General features: G+C 31.1%; 1 protein-coding gene across 2 annotated transcripts in view; it reads right to left on the bottom strand.

The window, feature by feature from the left end:
* Nucleotides 1-18866, bottom strand: part of LOC126882322 (zinc finger protein 227-like) — a 77226-nt gene that overhangs the window by 57551 nt on the left and 809 nt on the right. The window contains exon 2 of one of the 2 annotated variants that reach the window (XM_050647200.1): nucleotides 1393-3016. The exons of the other annotated variant lie outside the window; for it this stretch is intronic. Within the exon in view, the coding sequence (XP_050503157.1) occupies nucleotides 1587-3016 (1430 nt within the window). The 3' untranslated portion in view covers nucleotides 1393-1586. Of the gene's footprint in view, nucleotides 1-1392; nucleotides 3017-18866 lie in introns of those variants that run through there. 2 annotated transcript variants of the gene reach the window in all.

Raw genomic sequence — 18866 nt, 5'->3', positions numbered from 1 at the left:
ATATGGCGATAGCAGATATAAGTAGGGGGAGGTTCGGTTCAAGATCAGGATCAGTATCAGCCGGAAGTGGAAGTCTCTGATCCTGAACCAAACCTCCTTCCACTTATATAGAAGACTTCCGGTTTAATCCCGACTCTCCTAAATAGGATCAAAGATTAATCCCGACTCTGGAAGTCCCGGAAGTAGACTTCCGCCGGAAGCCCCTGATCTTGAACCGAACCTTCCCCCTCTTATATGGAAGACTTCCGGTTTAATCCCGACTCTCCTAAATAGGATTAAAGATTAATCCCGACTCTGGAAGTCTAAAAATAAATAAACCGTTAGATAAGCTATCAGATAAGAAATAATTGTTGATAAGGCGGAAGTCTAAAAATAAAGTAGTAGATAAGAAAACCCGTTAGATAAGCTATCAGATAAGAAATAATTGTTGATAAGGCGGAAGCCTAAAAATAAATTATCCGTTAGATAAGAAAAACCGTTAGATAAACTATTAGATAAGAAATAAGAAGGAAGTCCAAAAATAAATTAGTAGATACGAAAAACCGCTAGATAAGCTATCAGATAACAAATAAGGCGAAAGTCTAAAAATAAATTAGTGGATAAGAAAAACCGTTAAATAAATTAACCGTTAGATAAGGAAAACCGTTAGATAAACTATCAGATAAGAAATAAGCTATCAGATAAGAAAAGCTTATCAATAACAAGAAAGGATAGGATATCTTTTTATAGTAAATAATAATAATACCAGAGCCAACACTTAGTCCTAGTCCTAAAAAAGAAGATAACGAATTTGATTTAAATATTACCTGCCTCGTTAAGAAAGCTGATTATGATAATTTACAATCTTGCAAGTATGAAATTGAAAAATACTTAAATGTGCCTGAGAAGATGATTGGTGGAGAAAACACGAAAATCGCCAAAAATTTTCTCGGAACACCAGCAACATCTGCACTTACGGAAAGACTATTGTTAAGAGCAGCTTTAACAATAACAAGGCTAAGAAATCGGCTAGGACTCCATAAGTGTTGCCTGCCTTAATTCATGGCTTATCAATTTTGATTTAAAATGAAATAAATTTGTTATTTAAATTAAAATTTTGTTTGCAATTTTATTTTCAACAGGATTAGGTAAGTATAGTCGGTTCGCTAAACTCAGACACAACTTGACAACGTGATTTTAGCAAGTAATTTTGCTAATTTGGTCAAATTGGCAAAAAAATTACTAAATAGTTAATAATTACTAAATAATTAGTAATTTTGCCAATTTTGGCAAAAAACAAAAAAATTATCTACTAAAATCATTAGCCAATTGTGTCTGAGTTTAGCGAACCGACTATATCAATTAGGTATTATTTTTAGCAAAAATGGGTTTAATAAATTAAAATATGCTATGTTATGTTAAAATATGTTATATTTTTCACACACAAATACGTTTTAGGGTTTTCATTATTAGTCAAGGTATTTCAAGATTTCTTGTTTTCTTGACAAGAAATCTTGTCTTGAAATCTAAAATTACTTCTTGTTTTGATCTTGTCTTGAAATCAAGACAAGATCTTGAAATTTTCAAGAACCTGTCGTATGTGGACTTCATTTCTTGGACTGCTTATACGGTTTTTCTCCTGAGTGCACTCTTAAATGTCTTTTCACCATACCTGCCTGACTAAATTGCTTAAAACAAATTTCACACTTGTACGGTTTTTCTCCAGTGTGCACTCTCAAATGTAATTTCAAAATACCTGCCTGACTAAATTGCTTAAAACAAATTTCACACCTGTAAGGTTTTTCTCCAGTATGTATTCTCAAATGCTTTTTCAAACAATCTGCTGAACTAAGCTGTTTAGAACAAATTTCACACTTGTATGGTTTGTCTCCAGTATGTGTTCTCATATGTTTTTTCAAATGACTAGCAGTGATATAATGTTTAAAACAAGTTTGACACTTGTAGGGTTTTTCTCCAGTGTGTACTCTCAAATGTGTTTTAAAATGGTCTACTGTAGTAAACTGTTTAAAACAAATTTCACACTTGTGTGGCTTTTCTCCAGTATGTATTCTCTTATGTCTTGTCAAACAACTAGTACTCATAAACTCTTTTAAACAAATTTCACACTTATAAGGTTTTTCTCCAGTGTGTACTCTTAAATGTGTTTTCAAATAACCTGCGTTAATAAACTGTTTAAAACAAATTTCACACTTTTGAGACTTTTCTCCAGTGTGTCCTGTCATATGATGTCTCAAAATACCTGCTGCATAAAACTGTTTAAAACAAATTTCACACTCATACGGTTTTTCTCCAGTATGCATTCTCAAATGTATTTTCAAATAATTTGAATGACTAAACTTTTTAAGACAAATTTCACACTTGTGACGTTTTTCTCCCGTATGTACTCTCAAATGTGCTTTTAAATTACCCGAATTACTAAACTGTTTAAAACAAATTTCACACTTTTGAGACTTTTGAGACCTTTCTCCAGTGTGTCCTGTCATATGATATATCAAACTACCTGCTGCAGTAAACTTTTTAAAACAAATTTCACACTTGTATCTTTTTTCTCCAGTATGGACTCTTAAATGTACTTTCAACTGACTTTCTCTAAAAAACTTTTTAAAACAAATTTCACACTTATGAGGTTTTTCCCCAGTATGTATTCTCAAATGTGCTTTCAAATTACTTGCTGTACTAAACTGTTTAAAACAAATTTCACACTTGTGTAGCTTTTCTCCAGTATGTATTCTCTTATGTCTTGCCACACAACTAGTACTCATAAACTCTTTAAAACAAATTTCACACTTATGAGGTTTTTCCCCAGTATGTATTCTCAAATGTGCTTTCAAATTACTTGCTGCACTAAATTGTTTAAAACAAATTTCACATTTATGTGATCCTTTTCCAGTCACAACTTTCACATTTTTATTTAATGTTTTCCGTCGAGTATGTTGAGTCGTATCATTTTCTTTGCAAGATGAATCTTCCATGGATTTCTTCATAAATTCCATTTTGTGTTCATCTTGGAGAAAACCTAAAATACAAACAAACTTTAACGTAATTGAAAGAGAAATGAGAAGTCCCAGATGAAAATGGTTATTCATTTTTTATTTACATTTATTCTGATTGGAGTACGAAGGGAACCATTCTCGTTGGAACTTTACCGCGCTGAGCAGATGGGACGTGAATTGTAAATTGTAGAATTCCCTCATCTTCCTTAGTCCTCAGGTGTATCCAGAGAAGGTTCTTATTGTTTTTATTCTGGTGGGATGTAGAATAGCATTATGTTTTATATGCCATTAGAGTGAAAACTTACGCTCGGTTTCATAATTAGTTAAAGTGAACTTTAAATTTTAAGTTGCTACCTTTATCAATGCAATTCATATGGGTAAATGTCAACGTTAAAGTGAACTTTAGTTAATGTTCACTTTAAGTTGATTATGAAACCGGGCGTTAGTCTTTTTGTAGCAGTTGCCGCTAGGGCATCTATGCCATTTCGTTCGTTGCAATCCGGGACTGCACGCTGGGGTTTGTTTTGGATGGATCGGGGAGATAATAAGTTTCGAAGCCGGTAGAGGTGCTTGCTGCACTCTCTGATTGGACTAGAATATGGTTCGGCTGTATTTTCGTTTTGCAACGAAATTGAAAATGGTTATTCATTTTTGAGTCCCAGATCTAAACAATAAATCTGAAAATTCTCTTGGAACCACTTTCCGGTAACATTCTTACTGCATATGCAGTCATTTACTCCATAAGAAGACGTATCTACATGTGAAGCGTATCCGGGAATGTGTTAAGGGGCTATCCTAGTGTAAAAATACGAAATTCATATGAAGGGTACAGGCAAAGAAAATACTATGTCAATTTTTGCAGAAAATGAGTTTCTGGTCACTGGTCCCCTGTGTTAGCCAGCGATCTCTTTTATATTATAATTATATCTTTAATAAAATCTTTAATATTTTAATTTCTCTAGTCACGTTAAGAAGGTGGAAAGTACGCGCATGACGTCACGTTGTGAGTAGATCCTTTAAATTTCGAATATAATAATAGAAATCAATTACAAACATGATTTTTTGATTATTAGATTTTGATTATATTTTTAAAATTTTTCTTTTTCTTGTAATTCTAGCATTATAAAGATCATTATTAGTAGTCGTATACGGAAATACATTCTCGAACGAAAAAAAGTAATCAAGTTATCTCGATCGTCTACTAATATATATCTGTATTAACTCTAAAAAAAAATTAAAATAAATAGCATATTTGATCCATAATTTGTGTCCTAATTTACAAATCTCTTGAAGAGTAGCAAGTAAGAGAATATTCCAGAAAAATATACTCAATTTATTATATTGCCGACGTTTTGACGTTTAATTGCGTTTTTTTTTTTTTTCAAGGCGTTTTGACTTGTCCTCTTACCCGCTACTTGTCAATAGTTAGATTACATATTTTTAATAAAAAATATAAGCAATAAGGTACCCAATGTTTCGAGTAGTTAAAGGTAAACTTAACATATCAACATCGCAATTAGGTCTACTATCACTACTGGTACCTTCACCAAAAGATCCACCGACACCACAAACATCGTCTCTAAAAGTATATAAAAACAAAATATATCAGTCTTCAAAGAGGCAGAATTTTTATTTAAAAATTTAGACTGAACCCTCTAAAATATTTGGCACAACTTTTTTACTTTGCCTTTTTACACAGCGTTGCTCTCTACCAGAATCCACTTTGCGTTTTCCCGCTTTGGCTAAATTTTGGGAAGAAATAGCTTCTTTTGAAGCAGATTGCGTTCATAATCGTCGCTGTTAAAATGTGTTGAACAGATACGAGCGTTGTTAACGTTAAAATTGTCTGCCTTTTTACATAATTGTTTCCACACTCATCACACTTTTTTGTCTTTTGGGAAACTAAAAAACTTTATATTCCTATCGAAACCTTGTGATTGATTGTCGACATTACAACCAAGCACGGACACCTCATTTTTAATAAAATTTTAACAAATTATAAGTAAAATTCACCTTAAACACAAAAATAAACACTGTTTACTATACAACACTGAATATAATGCTGTTCTACTCACAGAGTGACGTAGCTACGTAGGCCCCGCCCACCTGCTCCATGTCATATCTTCAGAGTTATTGTATCATGCTTTGAAACGAGGTATCACTTGCCATAAGGTCCCATTTAAAATTATCTGCCACAGTGGCGCTGTAAAGTCATCTGTCACTATTACGTCACCTGTCATGACTAGTTAAGAAGCTTACGTCCGTTTATGTCCTCCCTACGAATTTCACTATTATAGGTATAACCGTTCAAAAGATACGAGGGGGATACGGACTTTTGACTAGCACTGTATAAAAAGAAGTATGTACATGTACATACAAAAAAATATTCATACAAAAATATTGATTATTTCATTCATAGGAGATTCTGACCAATAGAAAGCTACAGAAATCTAAATTAAATCGATAATTTTTGATAATTTCCCGTCGTCAAGTATATTACGTCAGATGCCCTTCGTTGCTACGAAAAAATACATTCAGTGACATTAATGACAATTAGTGTTTTAAAAATTATAAAAGTGATGACTTTCAACCGTCAAATTAATATTTATAACAACTGTTTGTTTAATTGTACTAATCTGTACTTACATAAATAAATTACAATAAAATTTTGGTTTTGAACAGTTTTATTCATGAAATAATCGCAACAAATTGCACTCGATCTCTAAAATTAATATAGAATTTTAGAGCTCTTGTGCAATTACTACTGAAAATTAAACGATTTATACGCCATCTGTTGGCACCGCGAAAAAAACATAGCTCCACTGCTGCAGAGGTTTTTTGATCGGATACAAAATGTCAATTTAGCGGTTTTTGAAACTGAGAATGTTTTAGCTAATTTTAAAAAAATTTGCAACACTTCGTCATTTTTCCAAATTTTAATTTTTTCAAAAATCCTTGTTGAGGGAATAAGCTTATATTTTAATAATCACTTTGAAATTTTATTTTTCAGGATCTCTATTAGTCCTAATCACTGCAGCAGTGAAGCTATGTTTTTTTCAAAATTCCATAGATGGCGCATAAATCGTTAAATTTTCAAAAAAAATTTATGAAAATTGTTTACATGTACTTCTTTATACAGTGAGGACGTTTGAGTTGGAATAAATTCATTATCTCGAGAATGGGTGAATTTTTAAGAGAAATCCTGCGACAGGTCGATGTTTGTTTTTAAATTATTATGACTTTTTGACATATACAGTGCCAGTCAAAAGTCCGTACCCCCCTCGTATCTTCTGAACGGTTACGTTACACCTATAATAGTGAAATTTGGAGGGAGGAAATAAACGGACATAAGCTTCTTAACTAGTCATGACATGTGACGTAATAGTGACAGATGACGTTACAGAATCACTGAGACCGATAATTTTAAATGGGACCTTATGGCAACTGATACCTCGTTTAAAAGGTATTCAACATACCTATTCAGTCGTACTAATTTTTTTGGGTTTTAATGGATTTTGATTTTGGTGAATAAATTAAATAAATATAATATTGTAGTTTCGCATTTAATTAATAAAAATTTAAATCTCCGCCTATGGTTTTTTTGTCAAAAAAGTTGACTTTTTGACAAGTAATTTATTTCATTTATTCATCAAAATTAGCTTAAAGTCAAACAAAATTAGTATGACTGAATAGGTATTTTCAATACCGATCAAACGAAGTATCACTTGCCATAAGGTCCTATTTAAAATTATCTCTCACAGTGGCGCTGTAAAATCATCTGTCATAATTACGTCACCTGTCATGACTAGTTAAGAAGCTTACGTCCGTTTATTTCCTCCCTCCAAAGGACATCGCACACATCTTATGGAAAATATAATGTCACTCAAATTCAATAAAATTTATACGAATAGATTCGTTTTAAATTAACGGTCAAATCTTATCATTGCGCCAACTCTTAATTATGATTAATTACGGCGCAAATTGCAATTAAAGTTTATCGAAATCACATTTTTTGAGTCAGTAAAAGTGTCAGTTACAATTACTATTGCTCTGGGTGCTATTCACAAGAGCTTAAACCCCGCTGGGTCTAAGCGGATTAGTGAAACTAATCCGCTGATTTATGGAGTACCGACAATTTGGGTATTTTAAAATATTTTTCTCTCTCTAACTTATGTACGTACCCATTTAATTTCAGATTTATTTATATCAATTTCTGCTCTTATTATTGAAAATATAGAGTTGGCGCAATGATAAGATTTGACCATTAATTTAAAACGCATCTATTCGTATAAATTTTATTGAATTTGAGTGACATTATATTTTCCATAAGATGTGTGCGATGTCCTTTCACTATTATAGGTATAACCGTTCAAAAGATACGAGGGGGGGTACGGACTTTTGACTAGCACTGTATACCTGAACCCGTGCGGTTCATGATTTCACGATTAATTCAAGAAAATACTTGTCGAAACATGGTTACCATACCACACACCATACTAAATCGAAAACATTGAAGAATATTTCGGCTTTCCCAAGTAGAAACACTGTAAGCGCCAATTCGAAAAATGTTCACCAAAGTAGAAAACGTAAAAGAAACGTAACTTTGCAAATTTCTGTTGTGTTTGAAATAAAAGTGAACAAACATTAATTTGGCAAAAAATACTATTGTTTTTTAGTAAATATTTTTATGTCTGCATTTCATTTCCTTACTAGGTTTTGAACACATACAGTATTTTTATTTGGGAAACCTGAAAATATAGCATAAAATATCTCACTTTTTAAAGACATTACGTTCTACAAATGATACTTTATTCAAGTTCCTTTAACAAATATATAACAAATTGCAACAATTTAATGGTAAATGTCTGGGTCATGTAATTGCTGCCAGCCAGGGTTATGGAAAAGCTTGTCCACTAGTGTCTCAGAGACTGAGCAAGTATGCCAAAACAAGTTCACTCCTGGCCAAAAAAATGGGACACCTTAAAAATGGGTCATTTTTGATGTCTCGAATCTCCTAAACCTGTTGTCCGATTTTAGTGATTTTTTTAATATGTTATAGCCTTATTCTCTAAACATATGGATGTAGTAATAGTGTTGCGAAACATGTAAATGTCATTGTATACCGGGGGTAACAATAATACTGTGTTTTTTCCTGAAAGTTCGTAATACCCTGTGGAACATTCTAGCATTTAAAAAATATCGAAATTAAAACTCAATTGTAGCCTTAGCCTTTCTTAACATTCTGCTTTTTGACTCATTCACTTATGGATAATAAAAAAGTTAGGTACTTTGACAACTAGCCATGTTCTTCATCAATACATGGTGTTTCTAAATAAGTGCGACAAACTTTAAGGGTTAATTTTTTTTTGTTCTTATTCTGGCCTTGGTTTATAACCTTTAGCCACGTAATTAAATATAAAATTATTATTCATTCATAAGTACAAAATTGTCCAGTATACACTTAAAAATAAAGAATAATAAAAAATAAAGCTTACAAATAACAATTTCTACTTACTATGTTAATAAATACAACAACTATGCTATTTTTTTTTCTCTTTTTTTTTCACTACGGTAGGAACTAAATCCGATTCATCCTCGCGGAGATTTAGAACCTCTTAGTGATTTTTTTTTAATTTATTTATTTTTTTTATTGTTTTTTTAATCTTTTTTTTATTTTTTTTAACTTTTTTATATATATCTTTTTTTTCCGAACATACATAGGTTACAAAATAATATACTTAATTAATTACAAGAAATATCTCATTCATACATTACATAATACAGAGGAAATACATTCAAACGATTAGTTTTACATTCACACTTTTAATTTAATTTTTTGAAGAAATGTCATAATTAGTTTAAAAATTTTGATTTTGGTAAATAAATTATATAAATGTGATACTGTAGTTTCGCATTTAATTAATAAAAATTCAAATGTCGGCCTATGGTTTTTTTGTCAAAAAAATTGACGATTTTTAATTCTCTAGTTCTCTAGTAGTTTTTACGTCAACGTCAACCTTTTTGACAAGTAATCATATGCGAAATTTTGAATTTTTATTAATTAAATGCGAAACTACAATTTTATATTTATTTCATTTATTCATCAAAATTAGCTTAAACTCAAACACAATTAGTATGACTGAATAGGTATTTTCAATACCTTTCAAACGAGGTATCACTTGCCATAAGGTCCCATTTAAAATTATCTGTGACAGTGGCGCTGTAAAGTCATCTGTCATAATTACGTCACATGTCATGACTAGTTAAGAAGCTTACGTTCGTTTATTTCCTCCCTCATCGCACACATCTTATGGAAAATATAATGTCACTCAAATTCAATAAAATTTATATGAATATATTCGTTTCAATTTAACGATCAATTCTTATCATTGCGCCAACTCTTAATTTTCAATAATAAGAGCAGAAATTGATATAAATCAATCTGAAATCAAATGGGTAGGTACATAAGTTAGAGAGAGAAAAAATATTTTAAAATACCCAAATTATAGTTAGTTCATAAATCTTCTCGAGCTCTTAAGCATCTTATTATAATAGTTTCATTAATCCGCTTAGGCCCAGCGGGGTTTAAGCTGTTTTGAATAGCACCCAGAGCAATAGTGATTATAACTGACACGTTTATAGACTCCAAAAATGTGATTTCGATAAACTTTAATTGCAATTTGCGCCGTAATTAATCATAATTAAGAGTTGGCGCAATGATAAGAATTGACAGTTAATTTAAAACGAATCTATTCGTATAAATTTTATTGAATTTGAGTGACATTATATTTTCCATAAGATGTGTGCGATGTCCTTTCACTATTATAGGTATAACCGTTCAAAAATACGAGGGGGCGTACGGACTTTTGACTAGCACTGTATATTATACTAGTGACGTCATCCATTTGGGCGTGATGACGTAATCGATGATTTTTAAATGAGAGTAGGGGCTGTGTAATAGCTCATTTGAAAGGTTATTTAATCCTCTATTCAGTAATATTTTTTATTAAATTAATTTACACAAAAAAAAGAATGTAAGCAATTTATTTGATTCATATTACATTTTACTGTTGTCAAAAGAACAGGTAATAATGTTTATTTCACAAATAAACATTGCTTTTAGCTTAAATTCAATGTTCAAACTGTTAAGCTACAGATGGGTGGCAGTTTTAACATGGAATTTAAGTGAAAAACAATGTTTATTTGTCAAATAAACATTTCTTTCTGTTTTCGGACAGCACTCAAATGTATTTTGAAATAAATGAATTATGTACATACATTCTTATTTTTGTCTCAATTTAATTCAAAAAAATTTTGGACACCCTGTATAAATAATTATGTTAACGTTTACATTACTGAATACAGAATTAATAACCTTTCAAATGAGCTATCACATGACCCCTATTCTCATTTAAAAAAATAATCGATTACGTTATCACGCCCAGATGGATGACGTCACTAGTATGATATATATGTCAAAAAGTCATAATTTAAAAATAAAAATCGACCTGTCACAGGATTTCTCTCCAAATTCACCTCTTTTCGAGATTATTAATTTATTCCAACTCAAACGTACTCACTGTATAATAAATGCTCAAGCAAATTTTCAAAACAATTTGAAGAGTACTTTTTATTTTAGAAATTCCCAAAGAAAGTATATGAATTTCGTACTTTTACACTAGGATAGCCCCGTTTACAATTTATAAAGCAAGAAGACGACGAATAAAGAAGACGAAAGGGACTCTACAATATGCAGTCACATTCCGTTTATTCGTCTAGCTGTTTTAACTTAAGCTGTTTTTATTTTCCATTTTACTCACATTTTGAGTACACGGAATGAACTATCATTGGAATTCTTCCTAGACGAATAGACGCAATGTGACTGCATATTGTAGACTTCCTTTCATCTTCTTCATTCGTCGTCTCCTTGCATGTAAATTTTAAAAGGCAGAGATTAAGGATGTTACAAGAAAGTGGTTCCAAGAGAATTTTCAGATTTATTGTTTAGATCTGGGACTTCTCATTTCTCTGTAGGTAATAGATGTCGCTACGGCTAGAGCGTCCGATACGCACAATTACCTTTACAATTCTGCTTAAATAGGCAACTTGGTTCCGCTTCGACTAAGAGGTGATCATGTAGCTTCACTTAAGACGTCTGGGGAGACAGAAATGTATGTATGGGGATGGTTGATCACCTCTGAACCGAAATGAAACATAATAAGTTGTTTTTTTTTAATTTTCTAATGTAATTATTCGAATAAAATGTAAAATGAATGCAATAATAGAATAGGGAACACTTGCACATTTTTTTCTAATTACATAATAATGTTCAGTTTTGTTTAAAAATGAGATTTCCAAAATTTCACCCTTCAAAAACTCATAAAATAGTTCAAACGACCCGTGACGTCACATAGTTTTACATTATTTATTATTATGGTTATATTTCGCTGTATCTAGGGAATAAAGAAAAAAAGAATACTATGTATTTAACTTATAACTAAAAAAATATATATTAATTTATAGTCTCTTAACTTTTTCATACTGTTTTAAAATGTTTTTAAACTCATTAAAACAACTAAATAATTATTGTCCACATTGCATAGTTCATTTAAAAACAAACACTAAACAAATAAAAAATACGAAATCTCTTTACTAATCAATATTAAAATTAAAGTGTAAACACAACGCGATTAAACAAATTCCAACACTCTGACACTCTAACTATTTTATTTGCGTACACGTTAGCGTGTACCTAGACACAGCGTTATATTTAGGTATACTCTTCTTCTCCTTCTTTAGTTTATTGGCCTCCACCTACTTGGGTATTTGGCCAGCTCGTCGTCGGGGAATAAAGAAAAAATATTTATATTCTAATGACATTCATCGTATGTCGTTGTAATAATATATACCAGTTTGTTGAGATTGGAGTTTGATACAGTTTTTGAAGGAAAGGAAAGAAGGTTTACTATTGAAAATAAAACCATTTTGTAAAAGTACAAATTTTCTATGAATAGTTCAAACGATCAAAAACACTTTTAACGTCACATAACTGTATTTTTTTACTGACGTTTATAATGCCTAATTTAAAATTATATACATATACAATTGGTGTAGAATGTAAACGTACAACGGTGTGACGTCACGACGCGTTTTGGGGTGGCTGGTATAAGTTGAATTTTTAGTCGTCTTTAGGGGCCAAACGAAAGACAAACAAAACTTTTTTATCTTTGATACAGGTTCTAAATTATGTTCTGTTGTGATTTATAACATTTTTTTCGAATTTAAAATTTTATATAAGTTCCCTATTAGTGGAGTCAAGGAAGGTTTTCACCTCCGATTTCGTTGAACCTCCATCGATTTTCATAAAAAATTGGTAAGTATGTAGAGGATACCTCAAGAAACAAAGGTGACATGGTGCCAACTTGCGCTTTTACCCTGGGGGGGGGGGGGATGCCACCCCTTCTCGGGGGTGGAAATTATTTTATTAAAAATAATACCACTAATCGATAGAGGGACAAATTATAAGTAAAATTTGTTATATAGAGTTATTTCAATAAATCAATAGTTTTTGAGTTATTAAAGATCAAAAGTTTTGATTTTTCCTGAAAAAAATCCATGTTTTAAAGCAGTTTTTCATAAATAACTCAAAAACCATAAGTTTCTTCAAAAAAGTTGTTATTACCAAAATCGAAGATAATATAAAAATAAATAAGCTCCTTATTCGAAAAATCCTTTATTACATATACAAAGTGAGTTATATGCAATTGAATGTATATTTTTTCCGCGAGTACTCAAATCTTAGTATTCAAGCTTAAATAACAGGAAAACGATGCACTTTGTTAAATATAGATATTAAACATTTTAATAAAGTACTTAAAGGTAACTATCAAAAAGCTATATAAGAAGTCGATAGCATCAAAATTAAGCAAGTTATGATGGAAATAAGAGGACCCTTTCAGATTTTTTAGGGAAGAATGAAAAATGAAACATACGTCATTTCCACAAAAATTAAAATTTATAGTAACCCATTTAAAACTTTATTTATTTTAACATGAGTAATAACTTCAACAATTTTGACCGGTTTAGAATGCATATTTTTGAAAAAAAAATACGATTAAAAAAAATTAGAACTTTTCAAATTTTCGTGAATTTCATTTTCTTTTGATAATAACTCCAAAAATACTCGATATACTTAAAAAATGGTAGAGGACAAAATTTTAGTTTTAACTTTATTTAAGCTTTTTCTTTTTTTAATATTTTTTTACGACAAAAAATAACCGAGATAGAAACATTTAAAACCTAAATTTTACTGCGAGAACCATGTAACCGGGGCCCTTTCACCTTGTATTTAAAAAAAAATAAAGGATTTAGAAAATTTTGTTTAATACAGTGTTATAGAACTTTTACTTAGCTTTGTAGTGGTTTTTGGATAAATCTCATATTTCAAAATTTAACGGAGTTATTTTAAAAAAACCAATAACATTTTCTTTGAAAAAATTTTATAGCGGAGATTTTGTATGTATACAGGTTGTGGGAAGTCCAATTAGTCGTTTGTTGTAGGAGATACGAAAAAAGTTTATTTAGGTGAGATTGGGGCATAGATAATATCAGAATTTAAATACATTTCCAAATATACAGGGCCACCCATATTGACAGGGTGAAACAAAATTATCTTTTGTTTAATGGAACACCCTGTATATTTTTACATTTTTGGATTCTCCTCTATGTTTTATTTCTTAAAATATCAGGTTTTGTGATGTTATACGAAGTAGTTTAAAAGATAATTACGTTTTTATTTTCAAATTTCATAGCAATATTCACCCCCTGTATAATTGTAGTGATTTGACATCAGAAAATCAATTTATGTTCAAGTGATTTTTAATATAATCTATTATTGTTAAAAATTATTAATCTAGCAAAACGTTTAATTTTAGCTAATACAGGGTTGGTCGAAACTGAATGAGTGTTTTCTCAAAGTTTGAGAGAATGAGTTTTCTCAAACGGAGCAGCCTGTAATGTCTGTAATGAGCATTGTAATGAAATGCTATTGTATAGCACTTTATTATTTCCCACCCTGCCAGTGAGAACTGAATTTATTTTTGAAATCCCTAACTTTATGTCTTTAATTATTTTAAATATTGTAAACGATTAAAAAACAATCAAATTAAATTGAAATGAATAACCAGTGTATATCTTCCACATTTACTTCATATTTAACGTAGCCTGTACCATAACATTGCACAGATTATTATCCCTGTATAGCAACGATATACCATGAATGTGAATTCATACTTGAGAAATGTCCTATATCCAGTCTCACAAAAAAAAAGGGATTCCTCAAACATAATATATATGCAGACAAAATCAGCCAAAGTGATTTGCGATATCTACTTAAAGGCCCTACCAAGTTGGTTTTGTTGAATATAGCATGGAAGCACGACGATACTTTAGTGATAAGCGTATTTTTCGTAGTAGCTATAGTATGTTGTTTTATATTATGTATTACCTATATTAAATTAGTTTTAGTATGTTTCGTTTATCTAAAAAAATGTAAAACAAACAAAAATTCTGTTTTTCTTGTAGTTGTTTTTTCGTATAGATATTGTTTTATATTGTAGTAAATTTAATTTAGTTTTAGTATGTTCCGTTTGTTTGTAGAATTATATTTAATTAGATTTGCTTTAATTACTAAAATAAATAAATTTTCAATTATATTTTATGTATTTGTGGAAAAGGAAACCTAGCATTAGCGGCCACATTTCTATAACGGCCAATTGTTTTCTATTTTTAGTGGCCGTTATTGTCAGGTTTTACTGTACCAATAATATTTTATTAAATTATGAAATATTATTTAAATAAAAAATTTATAAACTTGATAAAAGAAAGTTTGCTTAGAATTTTCTCCTCTATCTAATTATGGGGTTATTTTAATAAAATAGTGTTCACCCATGAGAAGGGGTAACATCCACCCCCAGGATAAAAGCGCAAGTTGGTACCACATCATTTTTGTTTCTTGAGGTATCCTCTAACTACTTACCAATTTTCATGAAAATTTATGGAGGTTCAACGAAATCAGGGGTGAAAACCTTCAGTGACTGCCTTTTTGGAAATATAAAAGATTAATTTTTTTCGTGATTATCGATTTGCTAATTTTCTGATTTTTGGTTGTTATAAGGTTTAAAAAATTAATAAAAATTATAAATCATGCACATAAATGTAAAAAAATATTTATTTTACTTAATTAAACGAGATTGCTTGAGCCAGAATGCTGAAATCTACATTTTTATCATTAAAAAAAAAGGTGGATTTCACCCCTAAAATGCAGAAAGCGCAACTTAGTGCCATATCACTTTTGTTTTTTGAAGTATCCTCTAACTAATCAACAATTTTCATGAAAATCGATGAAGGTTCAAAGAAATCGTGGGTGAAAACATTCGGTGACTACACTTTCAGAAATATAGAAGAATAAGGTTTTCGTGATTTTCGACTTGTTAATTTTCGAATTTTTGGTTGCTATAAGGTTTGAAAAATTAAAAAAAATGTAATTCATGCACATAAATATAAAAAAAATATTTATTTTTCTTAATTAAACGAGATTACTTGCGCCATAATGCGGAAATCTGCATTTTTTACAATTTAAAAAGTAGGGGTGTATTACACCCCTAAAATGCAAAAGCGCAAGTTGATGCTATATATCTTTTATTGCTTGAGGTATCCTCTAACTACTTACCGATTTTCATGAAAATCGATGAAGGTTCAACAAAATAGAAAGTGAAAACTTACAGTGACTGCACTTTCAGAAATCTAAAAAATAATTTTAAAAAAAGGGGTGTATTTCACCCCTAAAATGCAAAAAGCGCAAGTTGGCACTATGTCACCTTTGTTCTTTGAGGTATCCTTTAACCACTCACCAATTTTTATGAAAATCGATGGAGGTTCAACGAAATCTGAGGTAATAACAATAACTCATATCCACCTTCATTGACTCCACTATACTAAAGCATAATATTTCTGTAACGTTTTGGCAAAAGTTGATATGTCTATTGTCAACCTAGCCTAATTTTTCAGTAGAGCATTTTAAAAGTTTGAATTAGGGCTTCCAATCCCGCAGCCTGAGTTCAATCTCGGTATTTGCGGGACTAAAAATGTTCAATCCCACGAGATCCCGCATATTATTGAAAATTATCATATTTATACAGTGTGTCTGCGTAACTTGGAACCATATGGGAAATATACCATATGGGAAAGGGAACCGTTTTTAATATCAATTTTACGAAAAAAAAGTCATTCTTTATAAAGTGCTCTGCATAGTCTAAAAGCTGAGACGCAATCATCAGATATCAAATTTTATTAATAGTATACGAGGTATGTCAAAAATATGAATTTCGCTCAAAAGTAAAGGGCCTTTATATTTGACAATATCGAAAATTAATTACAGAGTAATTTCCACATTCTAATATTTTTCTCAAATTGGGCTGTGTACCTCCATTCTTTATTATATTACGAATATGTGTGCCAAATATCTCGACAAAATATTCAAAATTACAGCCACAATCTTGGACCGCGTTTGTTGCTACCTGTTGATCGCTACTGTTGCCTCTTAATTTTTCTATTTGAATGACTTCTTTTAGCAAACTTTGTAAAAGGAAGTGTTGGAAAGAGCGTGCAGTACTGAAATGCATCGTTAAATGTAGGAAAAATGAAAGAATACCCATGCGTTATCGATGATATGCATACAAATCAAATCAAAAATTTCTAGTCAAAACAACGTCTAAACTAAGTTAATACTGTAAAAAAACGGATGTGACTAACTACTACCCCACCGTACGATTTTTCGCTACGTACCTAATTGTGCCAAAAATTTTTTGTGATGTTATTCTTTTTCTGATAATACCCATATATTTATTGGTAATAAATGTTACTTTTACTAGCGTAATTAATTATTTGATATAGATTAATAATACCTACAAAAACAATGAGTAAGCAAATATAGTATCATGAATTTCTCCATGTTAAAGTTGCCAGATGTAAATAGTAACAGGCATTTAAAAAATGGCATTTATGTCAGCTGCGTTAAGTGACTTAAATGAAAGTAAACCTAATGAATTCAGATCATTTTTTTATCCAGATCATTTTCCAGACATTATCTGCAAATAAATGTACATTCATAAAAATATACTAATTTGTAATTTTATACACTATGATCGAAAAGTCAGAGTAATATGTGTACACGTTTGGCAAACTCATAGACAGAAGATAACCATATTGAAAAATTTTATTGACTTATTTTAATTAAATAAACACTTACCAAACCAAAAATACAATATAGGTAATATCAAAATAGCTTTTAAAAGGACCGAGTTTATTCAAGAAGTAAATACGACTGATTATTAAAATTTATAAACTCTACCGAACCTAACCTAGTTTCACTGTCAAAGTGACATAAATTGAATCTGTCAGATTATAGTTGGCCAGTATGATTACTCGAATAGTAGTTTATACAATCATTATCTCTACTAATGTTGAATGTTTTTCTAAGAATGACATTAGAAGTACAGAAATAGTCATGTGTGAGTTTAAATTTTCTACTAAATTAATATAACTACGTTGAACAATTGTATTGCTGTCTCACTCTGTCAATTATAAATATGTAACTGTGTATGTCTTGGATAACATTTTTGCTTTGTAGACAACACTTAATAATCTCTCTCTCTTTGTTATTTATAGAAAAAGGCAGCAAATCCAAAATATGTGCTTGTAATGATCGTTCATGGGTATTCTTTCATTTTTCTGACTGTATAGATAATGCGCCTTGTAGTGTTAATTCAGGGGCTTGTTTGCCATCAGTAATAGCTCTTTTTGCCAGTTTGTCATGGAGAAATGCCCTTTGGCCCATATCGATGGGTTTTTTCTTCTAATAACTTTTTGGCTAATATACACTTGAGAGCAAACCAATCGACTCACTCGCTGTATTGTACACGTTAGGTGTCTCGAATTTCCTAAACCTGTTGTCCGATAAGAGCTTCTAGGAGTTGGACTTCTTCCACCAGAGGTTCATATTACGAATTTTTAACATGTTTCTTGAGGAAAACAGTTCCAGGAGTACTAAGCCTAGTTGGAATAGATGTACCATTTGTTGATCTTCTGGAATGATTAAACATATGTTCGTGTGGAGTACAGTTGGTAGAGGTACACAATAAAGATCTAATTGAATGTGAAGGATCAGGTAGTACATCTTGCCATTGGTTTATGTCAAGATTTCTAGATTTAATTGCCAGTTGAACTGTTTTCCAAATGATACCATTAAATCTTTCACATTGTCCATTTCCTTGAGGGTTGTATGGAGTTGTATGACTGGAAGCAACACCATGACTTGTTAGGAATGATTTGACCTCAGCCAATAAGACCAGTGCTAACATACGGCTCAGAAACTTGGTCATTTACTTAGAATGACCAAGAACTGCTCAAACATTTTGAGCGAAAAATTCTAAGACAAATATATGGTGGCATAAAAGAACAAGGTTTGTGGCGCAGGCGTTACACACTATCAAAAGTTTTTTGAGAACATACACCTGTTTGCCGTTTTGACCTATTTAGAAGTGTGTACAAGTCTTGCAGTCAATAGGTCATGTAATCAGGCGAGAGGAAGATGCCACAGTCAGAAAAGTTTTTGACCGAAGAGGGCCGATAGGACATCGAGCAAGAGGAAGACAGAGACTTAGGTACCAAGACAACATAGAAACTGATTTAAAATCTATTAGAATTAGAGCATTGGAGAAGAGTTGCCAGAGACAGGGGCGAATGGAGGATTGTTCTGAAGAAGGCTTTGGCTCATAAAGAGCTGTAACTCCACTGATGATGATGATGAATCTA

This window comes from Diabrotica virgifera, chromosome 3, assembly GCF_917563875.1.
Source record: "Diabrotica virgifera virgifera chromosome 3, PGI_DIABVI_V3a".
Classification (NCBI taxonomy): Eukaryota; Metazoa; Arthropoda; class Insecta; order Coleoptera; family Chrysomelidae; genus Diabrotica; species Diabrotica virgifera.
This window is presented reverse-complemented; position numbering and strand designations above follow the sequence as displayed.